This window comes from Dryobates pubescens, chromosome 16, assembly GCF_014839835.1.
Source record: "Dryobates pubescens isolate bDryPub1 chromosome 16, bDryPub1.pri, whole genome shotgun sequence".
Taxonomy (NCBI): Eukaryota; Metazoa; Chordata; class Aves; order Piciformes; family Picidae; genus Dryobates; species Dryobates pubescens.
Window position 1 is genome coordinate 23,740,621 of NC_071627.1, and position 24,309 is coordinate 23,764,929.

Sequence of the window (24,309 nt, forward strand, 5' to 3'; positions counted from 1 at the left end):
TCTACTTGAAAAAATAACTGCTTTTCCAAATAAATTCATGCAACCCCTTTCTTGGGGATTCCACCGGACCAAGACACAGCACATTCAATCCATATTCATCTATTGGAAGCAGCAGGAGAAATAGAACGTAGCATTTTTCACTCTCCATGCTGCCACAGAAGCACTGTCTTTAGCAAAAGAGTTGGCCATGCAATACTTTTATATACACAGCAACTCAACCAGGAAGAACTGGTCATTTACCCAGGCACATTGCAGGTTTTCCAGGGGGTATACTACAATGCTGTCTGAGGTTACCAAGTAACCAGAGAAGGCTTGAAGATAAACCTTTAGATCACACGTAGCAAAATCTTCTGCAAACTGCATGTGGAAGAAAAACCACAGATATGCTGATAAGAACTCTTCCAAATCAACTAACCAACATGTAAATGTGCACAGAATCTGTCTGCTTTTTGCCATAATAGAAAAAGCATAATTACCCTTTATTGTAAGTTTAATGCAGGAGCTACTCTGTGGTCCCCTTCACTAGTTCTTAGGGTGTGATGCTTAAAACACAGGCTCATTTCATCTAATTCAGCTTCCCAAGGTCAGAAGCTCTTAACAGCAGTGTTGTGCAGCATGAAATAGCACCACCACATATCAGCATGTTCTGAATTTCTTCTGAAAGGCAGAGGCTTGACAATGAATCTGCTCCTCAGAAGCTTAATATATCGCTTTCAGTAGCATCTTCTTTACTGTCACTCTTTTATACCTGTACTTCAATTGCACAGAGCATCTTTCCTTTATTGAGGGCTGCAGTTAATCAGTTGGTTCCATAAAGTAGCACATAAATTCTGTTTTATGAATTCTTTGTCTCCAGGATGTAGCCAAATACCTTGTGCCCCAATACCCAGCAGTAACACATCGCCTTTGTAGAGCCCTGCAAAAACGCGATGGAAATTACAGCAGCCCAAGACCAGAAGCCCCTCAATCACCTTTGCTATGGTAGTGTTGGTAATGAAAAAACAGAACCTAGTCACATTTTACAGACAGGCCTCACAGAAGAGAGGAAGAACCAGAGAAAGAAAATCAGTCTGGGTACAATGAGCCAGTAGATGCAACAGAACTTCAAGAGTGTGAAATGCTGCCATGAACTCTCACTTATCAAATCTCTTACAAGCAGCAGATATCTTTTCCCTTTCCTCAAATTCCTCATTCAGTTTACACCATGAACTATATGACTAAGAAAAAAATAATCTATATGATTATGTGCAAAAAGATTCTTTTGGAATAAATGCATACTGAAGTAATTGCCTGAAAGGTCTATTTGTTCTATCACTTAAATACCTCTATCACACTAATGTCTACTCTAAAGTGGCTGTAAGACACCTTTTAAACAGCACTGCAGCACTAAGTTTTAGAGCATATAGTCTGAGAATCATTTTGGTTGCAAAGCCCTCTAAGATCATAGAGTCCAACCTTATCTAACTCTCCCAACTCTGATGCTACACCACATGTCCCTCAGCATCACATCTCTGGGTCTTCCAAACACCTCCAGGGATGGGGATCCAACCACCTCCCTGGGCAGCCTGTGCCAGTGTTTGAAAACCCTTTCCGTGAAGACATTTCTCCTTGTGTTCAACCTGAAGCTCCCCTGGGGCAACTTCACGCCATTTCCTCTTGTCCTCTGGGACATCCTATTTTTGCACTAAGCACAAAGAAATCAGGAACAGAAGTGGCTTAGCTCTACCTCCTGTTTCATCTTGAAATCATCTCTGCTGAACCACATTTGCAGAAGTTTCCAGGCAAGGTCCTACCAATGCCCTGTGAAGCACGAGTGGTACTTCTGCAACTGCCTCTCCTGACGTACTCAAGGATTACTGAAGTCTCTTCCTCAGCACATGGTTATTCAGTGGGCAGCTAGCACACTGAGGTCATTTCTAACCAAAGCTCTCTTAGATCAAAGCAGATGTTCACAGCACTAGACCCCAAGTGTATAATTACACACGTTGTGTTAATGAACTTCTTCCCATTTCTATGGCTCCAGTTCTCAAGGACATCCAATTGAAAATACAAAAGAACTTTCTTTTTTTTTTAAGAGCCATGAAATACTGTCCAGTGGTTTTGCAGCCAACTGAGCTTCTTTATGAAAACAAACCCTGAACAGATAACTCTTCCTCCCACTTGCCTCTTTACTGGAAAATCTATTTTAATTATTCCTTGCTTGCTGGGTAGCAGCATTCTCACATGCAGTTGCTGTATATGCTATATAGCAGTCACCATATGTCTTCCCTCCTCATACATGAAAGAAAACCAAAACACCAAAAATCAAAACACTTGAAAATTACATTTGCTACTAAAACCAAATTGTGCTTTAAAAATTCTCATCTGGCTTCTCCCCCCCCCCTTTTTTTTTCCCCTGGTTATAAATTTCTTGTTTCTTTATGGGATTTTACTGAGTTGAGGAAAGTGACTCAGATATAAGCTTCCTTTAACCATCTTAAGTGTAGAAGGTGAAGATCAACATGAAAGATTATTTTTTGTTAAGATGTCCAGGACGACAGTGTCAACAGAGAAAAGGGGAACATGATGATAACTTCATGACACTGGGTACTTTCTGCTTTTGACAGCTTCCCTGCTGCTCACCAACACAACAAATCAGAGATAAGGTCCTTCATCCGAGACACTTCTTCCAACCCTTCTCCAGCTCATCGTGCTCAGAAGAAAGGACTGCAAGTGAGGGAAGGCTTTGCAGCGTTACACATGGCAATGTCACAGGGCTTAGGAATCATAGGAGCTCACCTGCTCTGTATGGGATCAGCTGGGAATAGCCATTTGGTTTCATGCAAGGAAAACTCAAGGTCTGCAGAGCTTCCCTGTGACTCAAGGGTGTTTTCAGACCTTTTAGCTCACATAGAACGGTTTAGGTTGGGAAGAGACCTCTAAAGGTCATCCAGTCCAACTCCCCTTGCAGTAAGCAGGGACATCCTCCATCAGATCAGGCTGCCCAGAGCCCTGTTGAGCCTCACTTTGAGTATCTCCAGAGATCCAGCCTCAACGACACCTCTTGGCAGCCTGTTCCAGAGCCCCCCACCCTCACAGCAAAGCAGCACTATACTGGTACTTTGACACTGGGACATCTGGAGACAAAACTCTTTCTGGTGTTTTCCTGGATTCCATTTCAACTGAACACACCTCAAGCAGAAGCTACCTTAAGCCCTTTGTGAAAGCCACAAAACAGAATGAGGCATCTTCCATAGATGATTATTTTCTTAGCCACACCTGATTACAATACCACCACATCAACAGAGATGTATTATGCTTCAGAAATCTTTAGGTATTCCCTTTTCACAGTGAGATAGTGCAGAGAACAGCAACTATGTACCACAACTGTTTGGAAAATCAGAGGGAGATATATGTTTTTTACCTCTCACTTTACAGTCCCCAAATGAAGCCTAATTTTGCTTGTCTCAGTTAAAATGCTCAGGAAACTGTTTTTCCAAGGTTTGTTCCCCTCCTATTGTTTTTTTCTTTTGCATCTTTGACTCTCCAAGTCATTTGTAACCTTTTCAAGAACTTAAAGCCTAAGCCTGAATTTCAATTGTGAAGGATCAACGAGGCATTTGTAACATGCAGCTCAGTGCCTGAAGTGACTGTGACATGATCTTATTTTCCTGGTTTTCATTTCTCCTGTTGACAGAGGTTGTCTGATAAGTGAGTACTTGCTGTTGGAGACCACACTTACAATTTAAACAATAAGAGAATCTGCCTGTTGTCTGTGCCTGATAACTCCTGGGCCCTGACTATCGTTGTAAACAAATTGAGGATACATAAAATTACCTTCAGACAAGCAAGATGGAGCCAAGGCCATCATTTATCAAACCCAAGAATACAGTGCTATCATTGTAGAAAGTATATTCTCAGAGAGGAAATTCAACTGCTTCTGCATGAATGTATCCCTCCTAAACAATTAACCATGAAATTCTGCCTCACTTAGTGGAACACAATATTGTGATTAAGCTGAGCTGGAAAATCATCATACAGTAAACTTTGCTTGGACATAAACTTAGCCACTTTCTATGTAACTGTTAATTAGAGATATTATAAAGGCACGTCTGAATGTTTTGTTAGGGACTGAGGCTTTGTACTTGAGCTCCAGATCTGTCCAAGCTAGTGCCAGGATTTCCAGAGAGGCTGGACACCTCAGGGAAGGTTAACCTGCCCTGCTGAGTGACCAGTCCCAGTCTTCAGGGTTTGAGCTGCATCTGAAAATGTAACTGAATAGGTACATTTTAGCATCTGGGGCATAAAGATCCCATGCTGCTTACTTAGAAGCTTCTCTGGCACTAGCATTTATTTTTGTGTGTGTTACAGGGTATTTTAGAGTTTTCTCTGTGGATGATGGGCTCTTGTCTGACAGAGATGGACTTCAGCCAAACTCTTCAGATTTTAATAACTCACAAATGCAGATCCTGATTCTCATTCCAGTCCATTTCTAAGGAGAGACATCTGCTTTACAAGAAGCAGATAACATTATTTTTGATTTCTAAAGAGTCCATTAAGCTGAATTACCAAAAAAAAAAAAAGAAAGAAAGAAAAAAATGCAATTCTTCAGAGGAAAATGAAGGAGATGTCCCTGTTGGGACAGTAAAAGCTGTAAAATATGTGAGCATGTAAGTTTGGAATGATCTGGTGATATCTCAAATACCATCTCCATTCTTCAGCACTAATAAACATTGAAGTAGATTTAAAAAATCAGAAGGAATGAGACAAAAAAAAGTAACAACTCTCTGGAAAACTCAATTAATCTCTGGTCCATACTCATTTGTACCGTTATAGTCTTAGAATGACTTTACCAAAGCCCAGTAGCTGCACAGAATTAGCCAGGTTGGAAAAGACCCTTGCGATCATTGAGTCCTACCTATCACCCAACAGCAGCTAATCAACTAAACCATGGCACCAAGTGCCTCATCCAGTCCCTTTTTAAACACTTCCAGTGATGGTGACTCCACCACCTCCCTGGGCAGCACATTCCAATGGCCAATCAACTCTGTTGATGGAAATAGTTCAGATTTACACTGGAATAGCCAAAGATGGAATTCAGTCCTTAAGGAACCGAAGGAAACAGAACACCCAAACCAGAAACCAACCAACCACCAAACAAAGAAAAGCCAGGAAAAAAAAGCCATATTAGAAATGTCAAGAGCCTTTTTTCCCTTCCATTTTATTAAACACTCTGGGTTGTTTTTCCTCCCCTCACACTAGGGAGGCTTGTAGCTTAACGCTGCAGTGATAAGCACCATCATTTATTTCACTGCCAAGCTTCTGGAGATTATACAAACTTTGTCATGTATTAATTGTGAAGAAAACATTCCCCCCCCAAAAATGCAGGAATTAATATCAATGAGGGAAAAAAAAATATTAAAATAATATATGAAACCAATCTTATTTATTGTTGTTGTTTATGATGAGAGAGATTTTAGTGCTCTAATTATCATTATCAATGCACAAACACCTGCTGTTCCTAGATGGTGTTTCTATTAACCCAGTGTGCCACTTCAGTGCTTTCCTCTTGGCAATCTAAAATCAAATTATTTCTTGTCTGGAAATTATTGTTACTTGCTGCTGTGTTTACTATGTCTGTCATTTTCTAACCTTTGCTTTATGGGGAAAACCCAAAAAATCAATAGCCACTTTAACATTTTATTTAATGAGTGTTTATGAAACCCTGATTACCATCGAGCTAAGTGTGCTCTTGCTGTGTTTGGAGGGTTTATGCACCCTGCTGACATTTGTATCCTTGCCATATCAAAATGGGAAGGCATCTGCAGGGTCAGTGACACAGCTTAGGAGCTGTGACCGGTTCAGGTTTGGGGTTGCTGAGCCAGGTGCCTCTAACGGGGGTTGTCCATGCCAGGAACATCAGTTCCTCTCCAGGTCACACCAGCTGTGTGGCCTCTGAGCTTTGGGCTTCTGAGCATTGTCCCTACAAGGCAGCCACCTCCAGTGCTGGTCTCAATCCTTCATGCATGCTCCACACAGGAACAGACCTTGCCAGCTGCAAATCTGGAATCTCCACAGCAAATTTCATGTGAAAGTCAGCAATCCACAGCAGCTGGTTAGATGGGTGAAACTCACCACAGCAATTTGTTTATGAGAAGGACCTGGGGGTGCTGGTGGGTGAAAAGCTGGATATGAGCTGGCAATGAGTACTCACAGCTCAGCACCAACCATGTCCTGGGCTGATCCCCAGCAGCATGGGCAGCTGGTGGAGGGAAGGGATTCTGCTCCCCTGTGACCCCCCCTGCAGTGCTGGGCCAGCTCTGGAGTCCTCAGCACTGACAGGGACCTGTTGGAGCAGGGCCAGAGGAGGTCACAGCAATGCTGGCAGGGCTGGAAGCCCTCTGCTGTGAGGCCAGTTGGGGTTGTTCAGCCTGGAGAACAGAAGGCTCTAAGGAGACTTTACTGAAGTCTTTCAGTAATCAAAGGGGCTGCTCAGAAAGCTGGGCACAGACACTTTAGCAGGGCCTGTTGTGACAGGAAAGGGGTGATGAGTTTAAACTAAAAGAAGGAGATTTAGACTAGACATGAGGAAGATATTTTTTACTATGAGGGTGGAGAAACACTGGCTCAGGTTGTCCAGAGAGGTGGCAGATGTCCCATCTGTGGAACCATTCCAAGTCAAGTCATTTGGGGCTCCAAGCAACTCAGTCTAATTGAAGATGTCCCTGCTTACTGCAAGGAGTTTGACTAGATAACCTTTAAATGTCCCTTCCAACCCAAACCATTCTATGATGCTATGATTTCCATTTTAGGTGGTGACCACTCCAGGGCTAGGAATGAAAACCATACACACTGATCTGCCTTGGGTAATAGTATAGCTAGACATGAAAACACAAGGACTTACGAAGACATGTAAGGAGTTACCTCAGCCACAGAGAGCTGCCAGAGAAGTAGCATGGCCTTAACAGTTTTCTTTCATAAGATTTCAAAAGGATTAAAAAAACCCAACAACCACCACCACCCAAACCAACAACCTACTGTTTTTAATATAATTACACCACGAGATGGTTATTTTTATGCAGTTCCTGTCTCCTGCTGCTGTCTGGGATTAGTCTTTATTTAGCAGTGATGAAGAGTTATGTCTCATGTCCTGGTTCAACCTCAAGAAATCTTGACAGGAGTTCTGGCTGAATGTTAATCTATCAGCATGTTACCTTGTTAAAGAGATGCACTTACTAAATGAGCAAATCCTACTGACAGTGATTTTTCTACTACAGTCAATACCCTGAAAGAAGCAAAGTGAACAGCGTGCTGCTGCTAGTGCTGCCTTTTCCTCCTCTCTGTCACTTTTGCCTCTAAAGCAGGAGTTATCTGCTACATTTTGGAGTCTGCTGTAATTTGATCAAGTCCAAAGAAGATCACAACAAAGAAGCAACTGCTAGTCACTGGATGGTATCATCCTTAACTTGTTATCTGTCTGGGATGATCTGTGCCGAGTTCTGAAACCTCAGAGCCAGACCTAAACTCCTAACAGCTTCTGCAGGGGACAATTCTTTCTCCTTTTCCAGATCATGTCAAGGCAGACTTCACAAATATAACCAAGTGCTTTCTGTGTGCAACTGTTGAAAGGACAGACAATATTTTAATTTATAATTGTGGGTAGGAGAGTATTGAGGCCTCATAAGTGCAAACCTGACTTCACTCTTCAAGCCTAACAAAGCTTCTGGGACAGGCAATTCTGTGCACCTCGGCAGGCTGAAAATATCTATTGCATTTCTGTTGTATAAATACTTTGCACATACAATTGAAAACCTCAGTATGTGCAGAGAGAATGGTGGGGGAAAAGTCCAATAGCATTTGTTGAAACTGGAAAGTGATTTTTGAGATGATGTTTGCAATGTCTTTATATTTTTGCTTTGTGATGGTTTGAGCCCTTCAGCTGAAAACCCACTTTAGCTCAAACCCACTTCAGCTCAAACCCACTATGGTTGTTCACACCTACAGCCTAAAATGTGAGGCTTGTGAAAAAGGAGTTTCAACTAAAAGAGGGAAATTTAGACTGGACTGAAGGAAGAAATCTTTTCTAATGAGGGTGGTGAAACACTGGCCCAGGTCGCTGAGAGAGGTGAAAGATGTCTCATGCCTGAAACATTCCAAGTCTGGGAGCCTGAGCAATCTGTTCTAGTTGCAGGTGTCCCTGCTGACTGCAAGGGGGTGGACTGGGTGACCTTTAAAGGTCCCTTCCAACTCAAACCTTTCCATGATCCTATGCTTTTACTAATCTGGCTCACAGACTGCACATTCTATTTAACATAACAATCCTACAAACCCACAAGTTTTCCCAGGAGATGTGTATATGAGGAATGTGCAGCTTTCCCCTTTGTTCTGGTGAACAAAAGGAAGATACATGTGTGGTCAGGCAGCAGAACAAGACGTCCTTGGCCACCATTACTTTGCTCTTTCTTCTGACCCTGCCAAGAACTTAGTTTTGCTGCCTTAGTCTTGAAGCTTCTGAGAGGAGGGGATGATGGTAATCACCATCCATGAAGAGCAAAGGTTTCTATTCTCACTTGCTTCTCACTTTGTTTAGTCCAATATTAATTGGGTGCAGCTACTTCTCTACTCACAGACAGTATCTAGCAGAAATGAGAACAGTTACTCTTTCATGCCTTTGGGAGAGGAAATAATAAAGACTGACCTGCTTATGTGAAAGCTTGCAGGCAAGGTGATACTAATAATTATGATCACAATGATTATTTACAGATGCTACACAACTCATTTACTTGGGTAAGGACAATTCATCATGTAACAGAAAACTGAATTGCAGTATTCATATAGAAACATTTGCAGCCAAAATACCAGATCTGTAGAGTATACAGCTGATCCTCCTGCTCTTTACTGCTGAAGTCCAGAGAAGGATCAGGTCAGTGTATGGAGCACACATCACCCTGTTCCACACCCTCATATCTGCCCTGCACTGAAAGTTACTCTTTGTTTGGAACACACAATTTGTCCTCTGTAAAACAGGTGAAAAAGCCCTCCTAGCTTGGATGAGATCAAACTGAAGTTTTGAAATGCTTGGTAATCTTAATTTTAGAATGGTTTTCTGGTTTACCATCCCCAGAGCTTGAGACTCACATAGGCCATTCACAAATGTGTTCTAAAATTCAGTGTCAGAAAGAGTCTTTTTTTTTTTTTCAAAGCTAAAGCCACAAAAGGTAAAATTTCCTGGCAAATCAAACCTGGGAACCAATTTCAACTCAGCCATGCTCATGGCTCACACTTCATCTTCATAAACTTTAAAATGATGTACTCTGCACTCATGAAAACTTGTGAATAGCAATTCAAAACTGAAATATTTGCTGAAACTGAATTTCAAAGGAAGACTTAGTTCCAAGACTTTACATTCTTTGAGTTGCCAGTCATTGAGGTGCAAGGAGCAATCCAGCTCATGTGGGAAACAAGACTGTGATTTCTTCAAATGAACTCCATGCTCTTTATGAGCAAAATGAAACATTAGACCTGCTCATCCATCACATACAGGAGGGCTGGCAGTTAAATGCTACAATTCATATCCTAAACTATACCCTAAGCAAGGTACATTCTCGATCCAGCTTGCCAAGACCTGTTCCTGGAACATTTAAAATGTTCTCCTGGTTCCCTTTAAAGTTTAAACAACACTCAATGTAATTGAAAACATTTGCTTCTGCCTAGTGACTTTACATTTCCCTTATCCAGATAACAGCATTTTCTTAGAAGTTGCCTTGGGCACTTCTGCAAGGTCAAAAAGACACAATGCACAGATAGGGCTAAAACTGCTTGGAATTACTGCATCCATTCATGCCCCAGTGGCTCTGCAACCCTGATGGCAACAAATGAAGACGCCTGTGCTGGGAGTACAGCACTCAACTTCCTAGGAAACAGACAGAGGGTATGGTCAGCAAGAGCCCTGCCACATTGTTAGACATTTAGCATCCTGCCTGAGCTGCTACAGCACCGACACCTAACAGGGAATCACACAGGGATGGGGGAAGCCAATGGCCTCATGGTGCATGGGTTCACATTTGCCAAGAGATGTCCCAGCCTGCACAATGTTGGGGTTTTGGTAGAATGACCTACACCTTCAAAAGAAAAATCTCTTCCCTTGCCAGTAGGTTTTGAAGCACTAAAACTGCTTGTACCTTGTGTGAAGCCTTTTGGTTACAGAAGGGTTTTAGAAGCTCCAGATAGTGTCAGGGGAAGTTATGCTTGACAAGAATCCTCATTAATTGTAAAATCATAACATTGTTTTGCTTGGAGAAGTTTAAGATCATTGAGACTAACTGCTAACCCAGCATTGCAAAGTCACCTCTAAACCTGTCCCTCAGCACCATTTCTACGCATCTTTCAAGCTTCTCCAGTGAAGGGGACTCCACCACATCACAGGGCACCCTGTTCCAGGGCTTGACAACCCCTTCAGTGAAGGAATTTTTCCTAGGATCCAGCCTAGACCTCCCTTGGTACAGCTTGAGGCCATAACATTGCAGAGCTTTGGGAAAGAGGTACCTGAAAACCACTAGCAGACAGAACTTTGTCTTCTGCAACTTCTGCCACTGAAGTACCACTAAAAGTCAGTTACCAGTACTTTTGTTGAGATGATAGTCTTATGAATTTGCTAGTATTAAAGGGGGCATATGCTCTCAAAGGGCAGCGAACCTCAGGGCAGATTACAGCTCAACCTCTGTCTCTGGGTGGCTGGGTTGAAAATCAGCAGCTACCAGGGAAGCCTATTGCTAGGCTGGGACACTGCTGTGAATAATGAAGCATACCAAGTGTTTTGATAAAACAAGGGAATCTAAATGGCCTTCAAAACTAAAAGAGAAAAAGCATTAGGGCTTGTCTTCTCCTCCAAAATCTTCCATTAGTACCCTGGCAGAGTCCTGTTTCCTACCTCTCTGACTCAATATTCCATTTCAGAAAATGAAGAACGTGATGCAGCCATCTCCTCAAAGATTTTAACTTTCTGGTAGACAGATTTTACTGTTGCCATTTGCCATTAGCAGCAATAATTCTGGGTGTAGTTTTCTTTTGCTAGCATTTGTATCACTTGGTTAACGTCTTCACAGAACCGGTTAGCACTATAAAAGGAATTCCAATTTTTTAACACCATTATTAGTCTTGATTTCTGGGCTCAAGGCAGAGATGGTTTTGAAGGAGCCCAGGGAGGAGGAAAGAATACAACTCAGACACTGCAGTCAATTGTCACCTCCGAGCACACACGCTTAGATTGCTTTCCTTTGATGCTGCTGCCAATTTTATTCACAAGCGTGTATGAAAAAAAGGTCATGACATTTAGAGTTACAGCACTCTGCAAATTAAATGTTCCTTTACATTTTTAATTCCTGAAAGTAATTTATTATGGAATAATATTTGAATATGATTGAGTGAATGTGTAAAGATTAATGCCAACTGTCTTTAAATTGGAAGTTCACAACCACATACATTTAACCTTGTTGTATAATAGGCATTAAAAAAGAGAAGTTTATGCAGTAGCTCTAAGAGCTGCATTTCCATTTTGCTGGAAGCAATTGCACTGTAATTCTCCTTAGTATTTTTCCACTGACATGCCTGTATAAGGCATGAGGTTCAGCTCTCTATCATTTTCTCCTTAAGATTATGCTGCATTTGAATGGATTTCACAAACCTGGCAACTAAATAAGGAGCAGAAACCCAAGTCCCCACTGGCTGTGCAATTCTTCTATACACATTTTCATGTGAGAAATCAGACTGCTGATTTTTATACCAATTCAGCAATATTAATGATTCCATCAGACTAGATGAGGGGAGGAAAAAAAAATTGTGTGAAGACTAGAGAAAATACTAAGGAACCAAAATGCTAAGTTAGAAGCTCCAGACAGAGAGGCCTGGAGATTTGATGGAGGGGAGATCAAGTGCTGCCATGGCCAGGCTCCAGGGGACTGCCATGGGATTGCCTTGTACATCTCACATGTCAACTCAGATACTAGTCAGGGCTTATTTCTCCACAGCCAGGTGATGCTTCTTGCTGAGTAAATAAAGGAATCTCAGGAAAGACAGCGCTATGGGAAGGGTTTGTGGTCGGCAATTAGGATTCATAATTCTCCCATAAAGCTAAGGAGCTGGTGTCCCAGCTGGAAAGGGCAGTATGGAGTCCCTCTGCAGATCTGGCTAGAACTGCACCTGGGTAAAACTGCTACTGGTATATAGAATCCACTCATGTTTGCTCATGGCAACTCCTGGGAACTCTTTGTTAAAACACTGACAAACTCAGAAATGCTCAGTTTGAGACCCTGTTACACCCAGGGGGTCAACTGAGCCGAGAATGTCTGAAGAAAGGAAACTGAGGAAGTAAGTTAAAGGAAGTCTTCAGCTGGCACGTTTGATGGTCCAGAAGAAAATGTAAAAGAAAACAATTTAAAAGCGATTTTGTTGTTATTTGCTTCTCAACACCAAACCCTTTTATGAGCATTTCAGCACCTAACCCTAGAAAGCAACAGACAGAGATCAAGGAAGACCTTATACTGTAGATGGCAGAATTGAGGTATTTAACATCCTTGTCACCAGGGCAATGGTAGGACTGCTGTTAACTCAAGTCTGGCCTCTCAAAAAAGCCTTCAGGAAAGTTGCTCTGCAGATCACCCAATCCATTAAATTAGTGCTTTGTTGGCTGGAGTTAAAAGTTTTGAGTCAAGCAAAACAAAAGCCTGGGTTTCAGAATACATATACCCTGTCAAATTGCATTTATCAAGATAAGGGTTATTAGAATCTTTTTTCTCTTGTGTGAATGAAATTGTAAGCTTAAAATGTCACTGAAGATTTATTAACCCGATACTCTTTCTGATAAGGGCAAAGAAACAGAAAGGGCAAAGACAAAGAAATATTTCTTGTAGTCTGATAAGGGCTGCAAGAAATAGAAAATATGAGTAAGGCATTTATCTGTGGGCATGCTCTAACCAGAAGATCCAAACCTCATAAAGCAGCATTACAATTATATGCTGATTTCAGAACCTTGCCATCCAAAATACTTCACTTAAGTTTGATATCTATGCAGAAAAAAAACCCTCTGTGATTTGCAAAAATTGGAAGAAATCTGAATTTTCTAAATCTAGGTAGGAGAGAGGCCTAAGGTGAAAACTTCCTGAGAACAGTGTGAGCAGGATCAGCAGTGTTTTCGGCTCAGCTGCCCAAAGGCTGTGTTGTTTAAACTTGGTTTTTCTTTCTTTTCTTTTTTTCTCCTCTTTCTGTGCCTCTTGCTATCAGAACATGTCCACAGAGAGAAGGAACAAGAGCAAAGACAGATTCTCTAATATTTTGGGTCCAACAGACTGCTCCTAAAGTTTCATCCTTTATAGCCCATGTGGTACACATGACAAATAAACACATCTCACTGCTTGACATGACAGAGCAAACCCTGCTTAAGTCAATCACTTTGGCTTTGGGAGCTGCTAACAGAGGAGCCCAGCAGCTGCCAGTGGGTTAACCCTCTTAGCACCCCTCCTAGAAGAAAGGGGACAACCCACCACTCAAAAGCAGGCAAGTATTCACTTTGCCACATCTACAATCACACCAAGAAACCACAGCCACGACTCTTTTCCCTTCCAAAAGGTTTTCTCCACAGCAAGGTGGACACTTATGCAGAACCTGGCTGTGGCACTTGCCCTGCTGCTGCACTTCTGCTTTCAGTCAGACTGTTTTGCAAGAACAAATTCCTTTTGATGAAGTCGCTCCAAGACAGCTTGTCCTTACTTCCTTGGAAAGGACCTGGGGGAGTGAATTATCTCACCAGGCTCTCAGACCTAAATAGAGAACTCACTGAGGAGCTGGCAGGGAAAGTGGCCATTTGTGCTCAGACTCCAACCATCAGCATTATCTTACACCACTTGCAATGATTTTGTTATTGAAACAATTTCATGTATAGATGCAGTTACAAATTCCTATTTACCACAGATGTGACTTCCAATGACAATGTTAATAACAATGAACATAACAATTCAGATGCCAGGTAATATGCACATGTGACATTCAATGACTTTTCCCTTAACACACAGGCTATTGATCCCTATTTTTAACTTACAAAGTAATGTACCATTAAGCAGCATTTTTCCCCCCTATCTTTTTTTTAATGATCACTCAGTATTTCCATTAAAAATATTTTCACTCAAAAATGAGAGCCATTACCCAGAATTTGGGTGTTAGTTTTGCACCAGTTGTTTTCTAGCACTCCACGACAGCGATTAGCTGTGCCTTAGCCTCTCCTCGGGAAGTGTTACACACCAAGTCTGCTAGTTAAGATGTGTCTGTCTTACATGGTTTCTAAAGAACATAGCAGGAACCAAACTATCTGCTGTCATTCCACTCACAGGTCAACTTACCAGTCTTCTCCATCTTGTGTTTTGAACTTTCAGGTCCTGGACTGCAGGGACAGGGCCCTTCGCATCGCGCTGTGATGGCTTTGCCAGAAGTGCAGGCGTGAAACTCCAGCTTGCACTAGAATGATAAAAACCAGCAAGAATACATTTTGAATTAGGACAAGACATAAACCCAGCAGCTGTGGATTAAATGAGAAAGTGCATTTTGCAGTAATGGCATTGGACAGATTACAAAACTTGAGTCTCTGTTGAAAATGCCATTGTTTTTATTATCACAGATAACAGCAATAATAGCTACTTCCCATGCAGAGTTTTGCACAGCACTCTGAAATGTGCCTCATAAACTGTTGTTATTATTCCCCACTTAAATATATGGAATCTGCAGCACAGAAAGCTGAACCCATTTCTTTCAGGTCACCTAAGAGATCAGTGGCCAAGCTGGGAAGAAAATACAAACCTCCAGAATCCTCTGTGTTTCTTATGCTGCATTACCATGGTGTGGGTGCTTGGCCATCTACCACCTGTTACCACTACTGATTTATTAGTTTGGTATTGTGAGGAGCTGGGAGCTCTCAACTTCCCCTGCAAGCAATGGGCTTGGTCTGAATAACATTTGTGAAAAGACTAGTCCTCACAAAGGTGGGAACAGAAGGAAATGAGCTCTCTGAACAAGGAAGGAACTTTAAATGACTTCTACCAATAAGTCTAAATTGCCTTAACGTTCACCAGCACCATCCCTAAAGCCAGCCATCCACCATCCAAGCAGCTCCAGAAATACAACAATGCTGTAAAACTGAAGGGTGAAGAGTAAATCACAAGCAGTACTGTATAGCTCCCTACATCTGCATATTGTTACTTGTTCCTTTCCCTTCCCTCAACCTGCAGCAGATGGGATTTACACCACCTCCAGACAGTCGCTACTCTCAAACCATTTAGGACAGCAGGACATGTGCAGTATTGGATGAAACGAGACAACTCAGGAGAATTAAGATTGTAAAAGCATGCTAGCTAAAAAGCCCTGATTTATAACATCCTGACTGCTCCCAGCCTTTGCTGTTTGCATCACATATATCTTATTGCTGACTTGCCTCTAAGAGCTTTGTTCCTGCATAGCTGTCCTCTGGCGCTTTCTGCCCCAAGGGTATTCTCCCCAGACTGTGCCTGCAGACTGGACTGACACACTAATGGTGTAAGAGAAAAGGCAGGCAGAAGCAGGAACCAAAGGTGTGCCAGGCAGGCTCTTCGGCTTGATACCTAATGAACTGAATCAAGTTCCATTTTTTTGTCCTCTGGAAGCACTGCTTTTACCAGATCAAGACCTGTGGGCTTTTGGTGCAAGGGGAAGCTGTGCCTGCGGTGCTCCTTCCTGCAGAGACTGCCTCCTGCCAGGAGACACTGGAAATGCTGGGCTGCAGCCCCCTTTTTATAGGGCTGAATCTTCCTACAGCTGAATCCTTTCATTTAGAAGCAGGCCAGCATGCTTACACCACGTGTTTTGAAACGTGCAGCTCTTTGGAAGTCTGAAGCACACACGGCATATAGACCACACTGTCACCCAGTGAGGCTGCAGTGGGCAACTGGAGCTCATCCAGCCACAGCCACAAATCACAGCTTAGTCCTGTGTTATTTTGGTGCAGTGGGAGCCAAGAGAACAGCACAGGATGTTGTTACAAGATAAATGCCTCCTGCTTTGAAAGTGCTGCAAATATCTTGGCTTTGCCACTGTTTGTTTTCGTTAAAAGGGCTCATCTTTGCCCAGGCTTTAATCTAGCAGCAGGAGACCATTATCCTGTGCCTACATCCCATTCTGTTGACATTATCTCCCAGCCATTCTGAACTTCAATGCACCCTGGTGGCTGCATGCTCTGTGTGATGTTCTGCCCTTGCGATTCAGGAAGTGCGGGGCCACACGCACACGTGCAAGCTTAGCTCTGCTCTGCACTGCTGTTTTGCAGGGCTGAAAGGAATAGAAACGCTTGGTTTTCATCTGCTTGCTCCATAAATAGACTTGCTTAATCTGTGCTGCACGGACAGAGCACAAACACAAGAGAAAGCACATCAGGAGAGGATGGAGGATGCTCCGAGTGCACAGTCCTGAGGGCAAGGACTCTTGCTGCAGCCTATTCTGATCACCAAGATGTTGTGGAGGACACAGGCATAAATCTCCATCCTGCAGCTGGAGCTGATCATTTAATCCCTTGCAGAACATCAATTAGTTACATATTTTATTATGCATAATAAATGCAAATTATGTATCTAAGTATAAGCAATTATACTTCAAATACCACCTGTAAGACGGTGAGGCCCGTTTCCAGCCCATTATTATGCACAGTTACGAAAGAGAGAGCTTCACACTTGGAAAAGGCAAGGCAAGGGTTTAAGACTGATAAAAAAAACCCTAACGACCAAAAAGCTGAAAATAAGTCAGAAAAGAAACTGCATAAGAAGGGCTGTGTCTGATCTGAAGGGGCAGGGCAAGGAGGAGAGCTAAACTTGAAGATGACACTGATGCAGTCACACGTGTTGGTTCGTACGCATACAGAACTGGGGTGGCAGCCTGGTGTTGGGGGAGGATGATACAACTACTCCACTGTTTTCAGTATTAAATTCAGATAATAGTGATTCTTTTTCAACACCTAATCACTGTCTGCAGCCAGGTTTTCCCCTTCCCTAAAGAAAGAGATGGAGCTCTACTTTCCGTGCCATGGGGATCTCACTAGCTGCAACAACCCACAAGAGTAGGTCAATTTTGGGTTTAATGATGCTGTCTAAGCCAAATTAAGTGATATTTAGAGGCAGAGGCCACTGAAGATGTCTTCTGAATCACCAACAAAGTTTTGGGACTACCCTGCCACTGGGTCTACAGTCCAGAAGGAGCCTGCTGGTTTTCCCCAGACCATGGACACTGAATTTCTATTTTTGTAGAGAACAATCAACTGTCCACTTTGGTTTTGCCACCTTAATTGCCTTCTCACGTTAAAATAAGAAGACACACAGTCCAGGACAAAACACAACAAATGAAGGAATCACAGAATATATGTGGTTAGAAGAGACCTCCAAGCTCATGCAGTCCAACCCTCCACCCAGCACTGAAGGTCAACACTAAACCACGTCTCCAGGCACCAGGTCCACACAGCATTTGAACAGCCCCAGGCACAGTGCCTCCACCACTGCCCTAAGCAGACCATTCCAATGTCTGAGAATCCTTTCAGTGAAGAAATATTCTGTAATATCCAGCATAAACCTGCCTGGTGCAGCCTGTAACCTGTAGTCCTGTCTGTCACTGGACACCAAAGAGGCTGTCCCCTCCTTGCTCCTACTTCCTTTCAGCTAGTTGTAGAGAGAACATTCCAACCATCCAGCCTTCAGCACCAAAAGGACATTACCACTGCTTGCAGGCAAGAACCATGAAACTCCTTGCAGTAGTTCAACACAGGACTCACAGGGAGCAGCCCCAGAGTCTGCCTCGATTCTCTGCTGAGCTTTTCTCCTAGCACAGCTCCCTGGGTCCTGCCAAGCTCCATACTTCTCTGCTACCTCCCTGATGTTTGAACTGCATTTGTTTACTATGAACCCCAAGGCCCACATAAACATCTCTAAAGTATTTTACTGCAAATGGAAAAACAGCTCTGTTATTTGTTGTTAAATGTATATGGAGATCAATAAAATATATGAAGGGAGAAATGGTTGAACATATTCATGGAAAATTCATACATTAATTTATTCAACTAAGATGTGGGAAATTATTGCACAGTGTGTTTTGGCTAAAGTGTTCCCCTGAGAATCCACTCCTCATATAATGATTCCCTCTTTATTGTCAGTGAATCCACAGCAATGTGTTTTGCATAAGCATTCACATTTCAGGGAGAAAGAAAATGGCTACATAAAATTTATTCCCTGCTATTTTATTCTAGTCTGTCAGTCTCCAGCCTGTACCCCTGCTAGAATAGAATCTAGATATTTGTTTTAATGATGTAATAAACCAGTGGATCTCTGTCTTTATGATGCCTTTCAACTTTTGGCAGGCAGGTTTTGAGCAGAGCTGCATGGAGTGATGTTGCTGAGTAAGTTACTGTGATCCCTTACACAAGGCTGTAGAGCTGACTAACAAGTGCCTATGTGGACAGATTAGAGCAGCCCCCATCAATGCCTGAAGAGTGAATACATAGAATAAACCAGGTTGGAAGAGACCTTCAAGATCATCACGTCCAACCCCTCAACCAATCCAACACCACCTAAACAACTAACCCATGGCACCAAGCACCCCATCAAGTCTTCTCCTGAAAACCTCCAATGCTGGCGACTCCACCACGTCCCCAGGCAGCCCATTCCAATGGGCAATCACTCTCTCTGTATAGAACTTCTTCCTGACATCCAACCTAAACCTCCCCTGGCGCAGCCTGAGCTTTGCCTCCTGACACAAGGAGTGTTGGCTTCAAATGCAGCCAGGTAAGGCAGCAGGGGCTGCTCAAGCACCCAGACCCCCTTGCCTCCCACCTGCTATTGAGCGATGTGCATCTCTGTGTTCTGCTGCAGAGCTGAAACTCCCTCTGGCAGCCAGTCAGCTAGAGGGAAGCCAGCAGCTTAGGATGCCTCTCCTTCTACCAGCAGATACCCAGCTGAGATCAGCTAATGCTCCCCTGCCAGAGGAGAGCAGGCAGGAACATTGCAACAATAAATGCTCCCACCAGAGATGGACTTGGTGCACACTGACAACGTTTGATGAATTAACTGTGCTGTGCTGGGATGAAGACTGGCAGCTCACTCAGCAATGTCCATGAATGGCCATTTCTTCATTGTGATTCTAATTACAATAGATAGGGGTAAATTCTGCCAGATCCCAGCTCTGACAGCACCTTTCACAGCAAATAAAGCCATAATTGAGAACCCAGACAGCCTGGGACAAACTCTGTGCCTAATGTTCCTCCTGTTCACAGGGCCATGGAGAGGACAGACAAGTGAAGCACTTTGCATAGGCTCAGTATCAGCCTTGATAACAGCAGAGAAGGGGATGAGGAGAGAGCATGCTTCAGCCAGGCTTCAGCAGAGAAAGACTGCAAGATCCTAATTTGTTCTTGACACAAAATTTATAATACAAAATCCATCATTTAAAGTTTCCTGTAGTTATGCTAATAAAGGAGAAAATGTCAGCTTCCAGCCTTCTACTGCTTCTGTCATTAATTGAACTGCAAATTAAAAAGGAGACAAGCACAGTGCTGGTGTTGGGAGTATGCAGGAATTAACAGACAATACACATCATGAAGATACTGCCACAAAGTCTCTCCCTCAAAAGGCTGCAAATTGGAATAGGGAGTTAAGCTTTATGTTTTTAACAGGGATACTATGCCACCCCCCTGAAACATTACATCTTACCAACGGCACTGGCTCTGAAACTGTTGTGGAGCAGCTCTTGCCTGGAAGCTGCTGCATCCTCTTTTGCACCCTGGGGCTTTTTGCACTTCCACCAAGGATCCCTTCAGTGCAGTGTTTGTTTTATGGTGCATCTTCTGTGCACTCACAAAATCTACCTCCTAAACTTCAGATACAAACAACAGCAGCTCATTATTTCCTACCTTATCTTTTACTTAGTACCTGCTGCTGGCAGCAGCAGCTAAAACTTCATGAAATTACAGCATACAGCCCAGAGTTCCTTTATATCAGTAGGGTTTTGTACCTATCTATCCTAGCAGATAATTAGACTCCATTGGAATTCAGACACCTATTTGAGGGGAGCTGTTTGTTTACATGCTTTAGAGCAGTGCTTGCCATTGCTTCCTTAGCTAGGACTCTTATCAGTGTTTTCTTTAGAAGCTTCTCTTTCCAGTTTCCATCAGATGGAAACAAAATTTACTACATTTGGAACACACTCGGACCAGGATACTTTTTATTAAACTTAACACAATATTAAAGGTTCAGTATCTGTTCTGCAAGCCCCCAAAGAGACATCACACAGTGCACTGCCATTGCATCCTGCTAAACATGTACATTAAAAAGTTAAGGGAGTTCTGCAAGCTTTACAGAGTGTGTGAGCCATGAAATCCTGACAATCACTGCCCAGTCAGGCTGCTGGGAGACGGCAGAACAAACCCTGTGAATTTGTGTTTGTAAAAACTCAGATGCTGACAAACTTCTGAAAGGCCTTCCAGTGTTTGGCTATGGGACAAGGTTGGCTGGTCCCTTACAACTCCTGTCTCCTGCTCTGCAAACCAGAGCCTTGCCCAGGCCTTGGGAGAAGGAATGGAGCTGCACTGGGAGAGAGCCACAGAGCTCCATGCCTCAGGTGGGCACTGCATCTATGGAGCAAGCTCTGCACGCAAGACCTCAATAAGCTTTATGCTGACAAATGAGGCTCTTCTAGGACCAGACTAACAGTTTTGCCAGATAATGTGGTGATCTTGTTCCCCTGAGCACACACTTGCTGCTCCTGATCTTCAGAAGTCCTTCCCAACCCTTGACATTCTGTAATTCTTGCCTTGCACAGGCTCTGCCCGGGGTGGGGGCTGGGTTGGGTTATTGCAATAAAAATAGAAGAGAAGCTGAGACACACACACCACCACCCCCCAGCCTTTATTTTTCTTCAGATAGCTGGCAGGTGAACACACAGCACTTCATCTTTGCAATAAAAGCTGTACAAAGGCATCATAAAAACCTGAAGTTCTAATTAAGAGCTGTGTTCTCCTTAAGAGAATACATAGCTGCTGCTATTAATGAGTCATGCATGCATACAAGTGCTGGAGTAGACTCTAATTAACACAAACAATCTATTGTGTAAATAGAGAGAGACATTTGCAAGAGGTGTGCTAGCTGCAGCATTGAAGCAGATGTTACAGCTGATCAGCTTAGCAACTCCCCCTTCTGCAAGAAGTGACATGAAGGACCTCATTAGAGCTCAGGTAAGCAGAAAATATTTGAGAAAGTCTCTTGTTGCACACATCTGAGGGGCTCATGCTTCAATCTGCTAGAAGGAGAACATCTTCCAGGTCTGGGGTCAAGAAGAAAGAGAGCCAGGTTCCACATCAGTGGTATTAAACAGGCTGAACAGACTTACGTGGCTGAATGTGGCAATGCCCAAAGGACTGACGCAGCAAAGCTCTGAAGGCCACAAATTGTTCTACACTCCACAACTCTGCCCCCTCTGCAATCTTGCAGCTCTAAGGAGGGAGAGCTGCAGGCAGGACTTGATCCTCAGGGTGAAATTAACCATGGAGCAGGGAGAAAGCAGAAGACCCCAGCAATCTTTAAACGTTCCTCTGAGTCAGGAGGTCACATCATTAACATTGCCAGCTGCAGATGCACCAAGTACAGACCTCAGGCCCCTATGTCTGTCCTTCCTTATTTAAACTCTTTAAAAGGTAAAAAAAAATCTGATACATTTGAAAGTTTCCCCTTGATTATTTTTTTTCTGTTGGGGTTGAGCCACATGCAAGAAGTCTGTTACCTGCTTTTGACTCCTAGAGCACAACTTTAAACAACTGGCTACCAACTCCAGAGCAACTGGAAAGAGAAGAGTTTTGTCTTCCAGGAAGAGAAAAATCTTCTCGTAGCCTGGGCCTTCAGAAACAAGCAAACCTGAGATGAGAGACAGCCATCATGCAATTCAGGGTGGCATTAATTGCATGTTTTGTAGCTCTGCACTATAATTAGAACTGTGCACACACCTCTAAAAATAGGTTTCAACTTCTCAGCAGCAGAAGAGCAGAAGGGGCTCCTTCCTCACATTAAAGTCAAAGGCTTGGTTTAGAAAACAAAGAGCCTGACTGCTCAGGAACGGTTCAGCTCTGCTCCTTGGAAAAGTTCATGACTCTTCCTTGCCTTCACAGTAGTGCATGAGAGATCCTAAAGGAGAGCCTGTGACCATGGGGTACAAATCCTACACACCATGACGAGAAGGGGCAGAGCCATGGGCAAGCATACCAGCAGCAAGCTCTCAGGACAGTGGCTGGAAGCAGTACCCAATGGTGTGGAAAACCCAGGGTGATGGAACAGCTAAAGTTACAACTCTGGAGGAAAAATTTGACCACACTTCCATCAGAACACAGATTAAGTGTTTGGCCATTAACTTGTTTGTGAGGCACTACTTGGCTGATCTTCCATATTTGTAACTGGACTTCAAGTAGCCAAAAGCTTTGCCTTTAAATGTTACCCTGCCAGTTAAAGCTACCCAAAGAACAAAGGTCTACAGACAAAAAAGTTACAGCCATTTCCCAAACTGACTGATAGCTGAGGAGTTCTCAGGGTGACTGCTTGTAGGCATGTTGAACCATTTCAGTGTTTGAATGGCAGGACTGCAAACCAAGGAAATTATCCTGTACTTGTGCTACTGCAAACTGCCCTTACAGACAGAGCCACTTCAGCTAATTTGGGGACTTCTGGGCAGAACAAAATTCTGGTTTAATGTAAACCAAATTGCCCTGAGAAATAGCTGGCAATCATCTCAATGTGAAGCAGGAATTGGAAAAATAAATGCAGTTAATGGCATGAGCTCAGTAACATGGCACAGAAGGGCACTGCCCTGGACACAGGAGGTGGAAGACATTCCAGGGACCATTTTTAATGCAATGAAGACAAAGGGTTGCTATTTTGTGAACAATCAAGAAAATCATTCCAGGCACCAGAATCTGGCCTGTCATACAGAAATTACATTGGAGTTTGTAAGTAATTGAGATGCCAGTTCTGGAAACATCAGGGCCAAGGGGTCGGGGGCATCTCGGTTGTTCTATCAGGTAAGAAATGCAGGTGCTTCCTAAGGCAGCAGGGACAGAACTTGACACAGGACAGCAAATTTGTAAGGGAAAACATTTGTGCAGTGCTCCTTTTGACTTTTCCTTCACTAGCCGAAGAAACTAAGACAAGATAAAAGGCAAATGAAAACAAAGAATTTCTGTCACTATGAATGGCTGACTCAGAATAAAGATACCCATCCCTCCCCTTCTCCCCAGGCTGTAACACAAAGCACCAGCCTGTCTTAAAGATGCAAATCATTCCACTCTCCCCTGCTTCTACCTCCTGTGAGCTACCATGCAATGGCTGCTCCAAGGTAGGCACACACTTGTCCTCCACCCATAAGAGTCACATTCCAAGACTGAAATCTAGGGCTCCAGCCTGTGGCTTGATTTTGGTGACTACAGATCATTTTCAAGTACCAAGGTCATGTCTACCCTCTGGGCTGTGCTACCTGGTTCCTTGTGCATGAAATGAGACGCTGAGGTGCCAAGGAGATGATGCAAAGTTCCCCATCCCCATGGGGCAGCTCTGGCCCACAGGTGGCACAAAGGCAGCTCCACACCTGAGCTCCCTCCCCCTGACACAGGGACTCACTGCCACAGGCTGGCATCAACTTGGGGATCTCCACAGGATGCTTCTTTGCATGGCATAATCATGCACTAGTGCCTGGTAATTACTGCTACAAACTGTCTTTGGAGATGCTAATTCTCTAGTCAGGAATATCTACAGGATCAGAATCCAAATGCAAATGTAGGCAGCAATGATGGCTTATTTTTAAAGGATTCAAGCTGTTTCTTATGGCCCATGTTCTATATTCACTTACTAAAGCATTTCCTGTTGCTAAATGTCTATTTCTTTTTCCTCCCTGCAAGATGTGCATGATAGCTCACTAATGATGTCCATTTTCTAGCTGCACATGGGAGTTTTTGCTTTCCAGTAGGCTAGTCTGCCACATCACAAGATGTGGACATGAAAAAAAAATAAATCACTTTCCTACTTCATTTGTTTGCTTTCATTTCTCTACAGATATTGCTTTTGTCTTGATGAAATCATTCCCTATTCTAACTCTTCATAATTATGAGCTGAGAGTTCATAGCTAATAGCATTATTCAAAGTGGAAAGAAGCTACTTTTTCTTCCCCCCCCCCCCCCCCCCCCCTTTTAATAGACCAAAGCTGTCTTGGTTTAAAAGTAAAGAAAAATCACAGGAAAACAACTGG

At 43.2% G+C, this 24,309-nt stretch overlaps 1 protein-coding gene across 1 annotated transcript in view; it reads right to left on the bottom strand.

Annotated features, from left to right (window-relative positions):
• Window positions 1–24,309, bottom strand: part of SPOCK1 (SPARC (osteonectin), cwcv and kazal like domains proteoglycan 1) — a 298,517-nt gene that overhangs the window by 50,670 nt on the left and 223,538 nt on the right. The window contains exon 6 of the mRNA XM_054168279.1: window positions 14,370–14,484. Coding sequence (XP_054024254.1) covers window positions 14,370–14,484 — 115 coding nt within the window. The remainder of the gene's footprint in view (window positions 1–14,369; window positions 14,485–24,309) is intronic.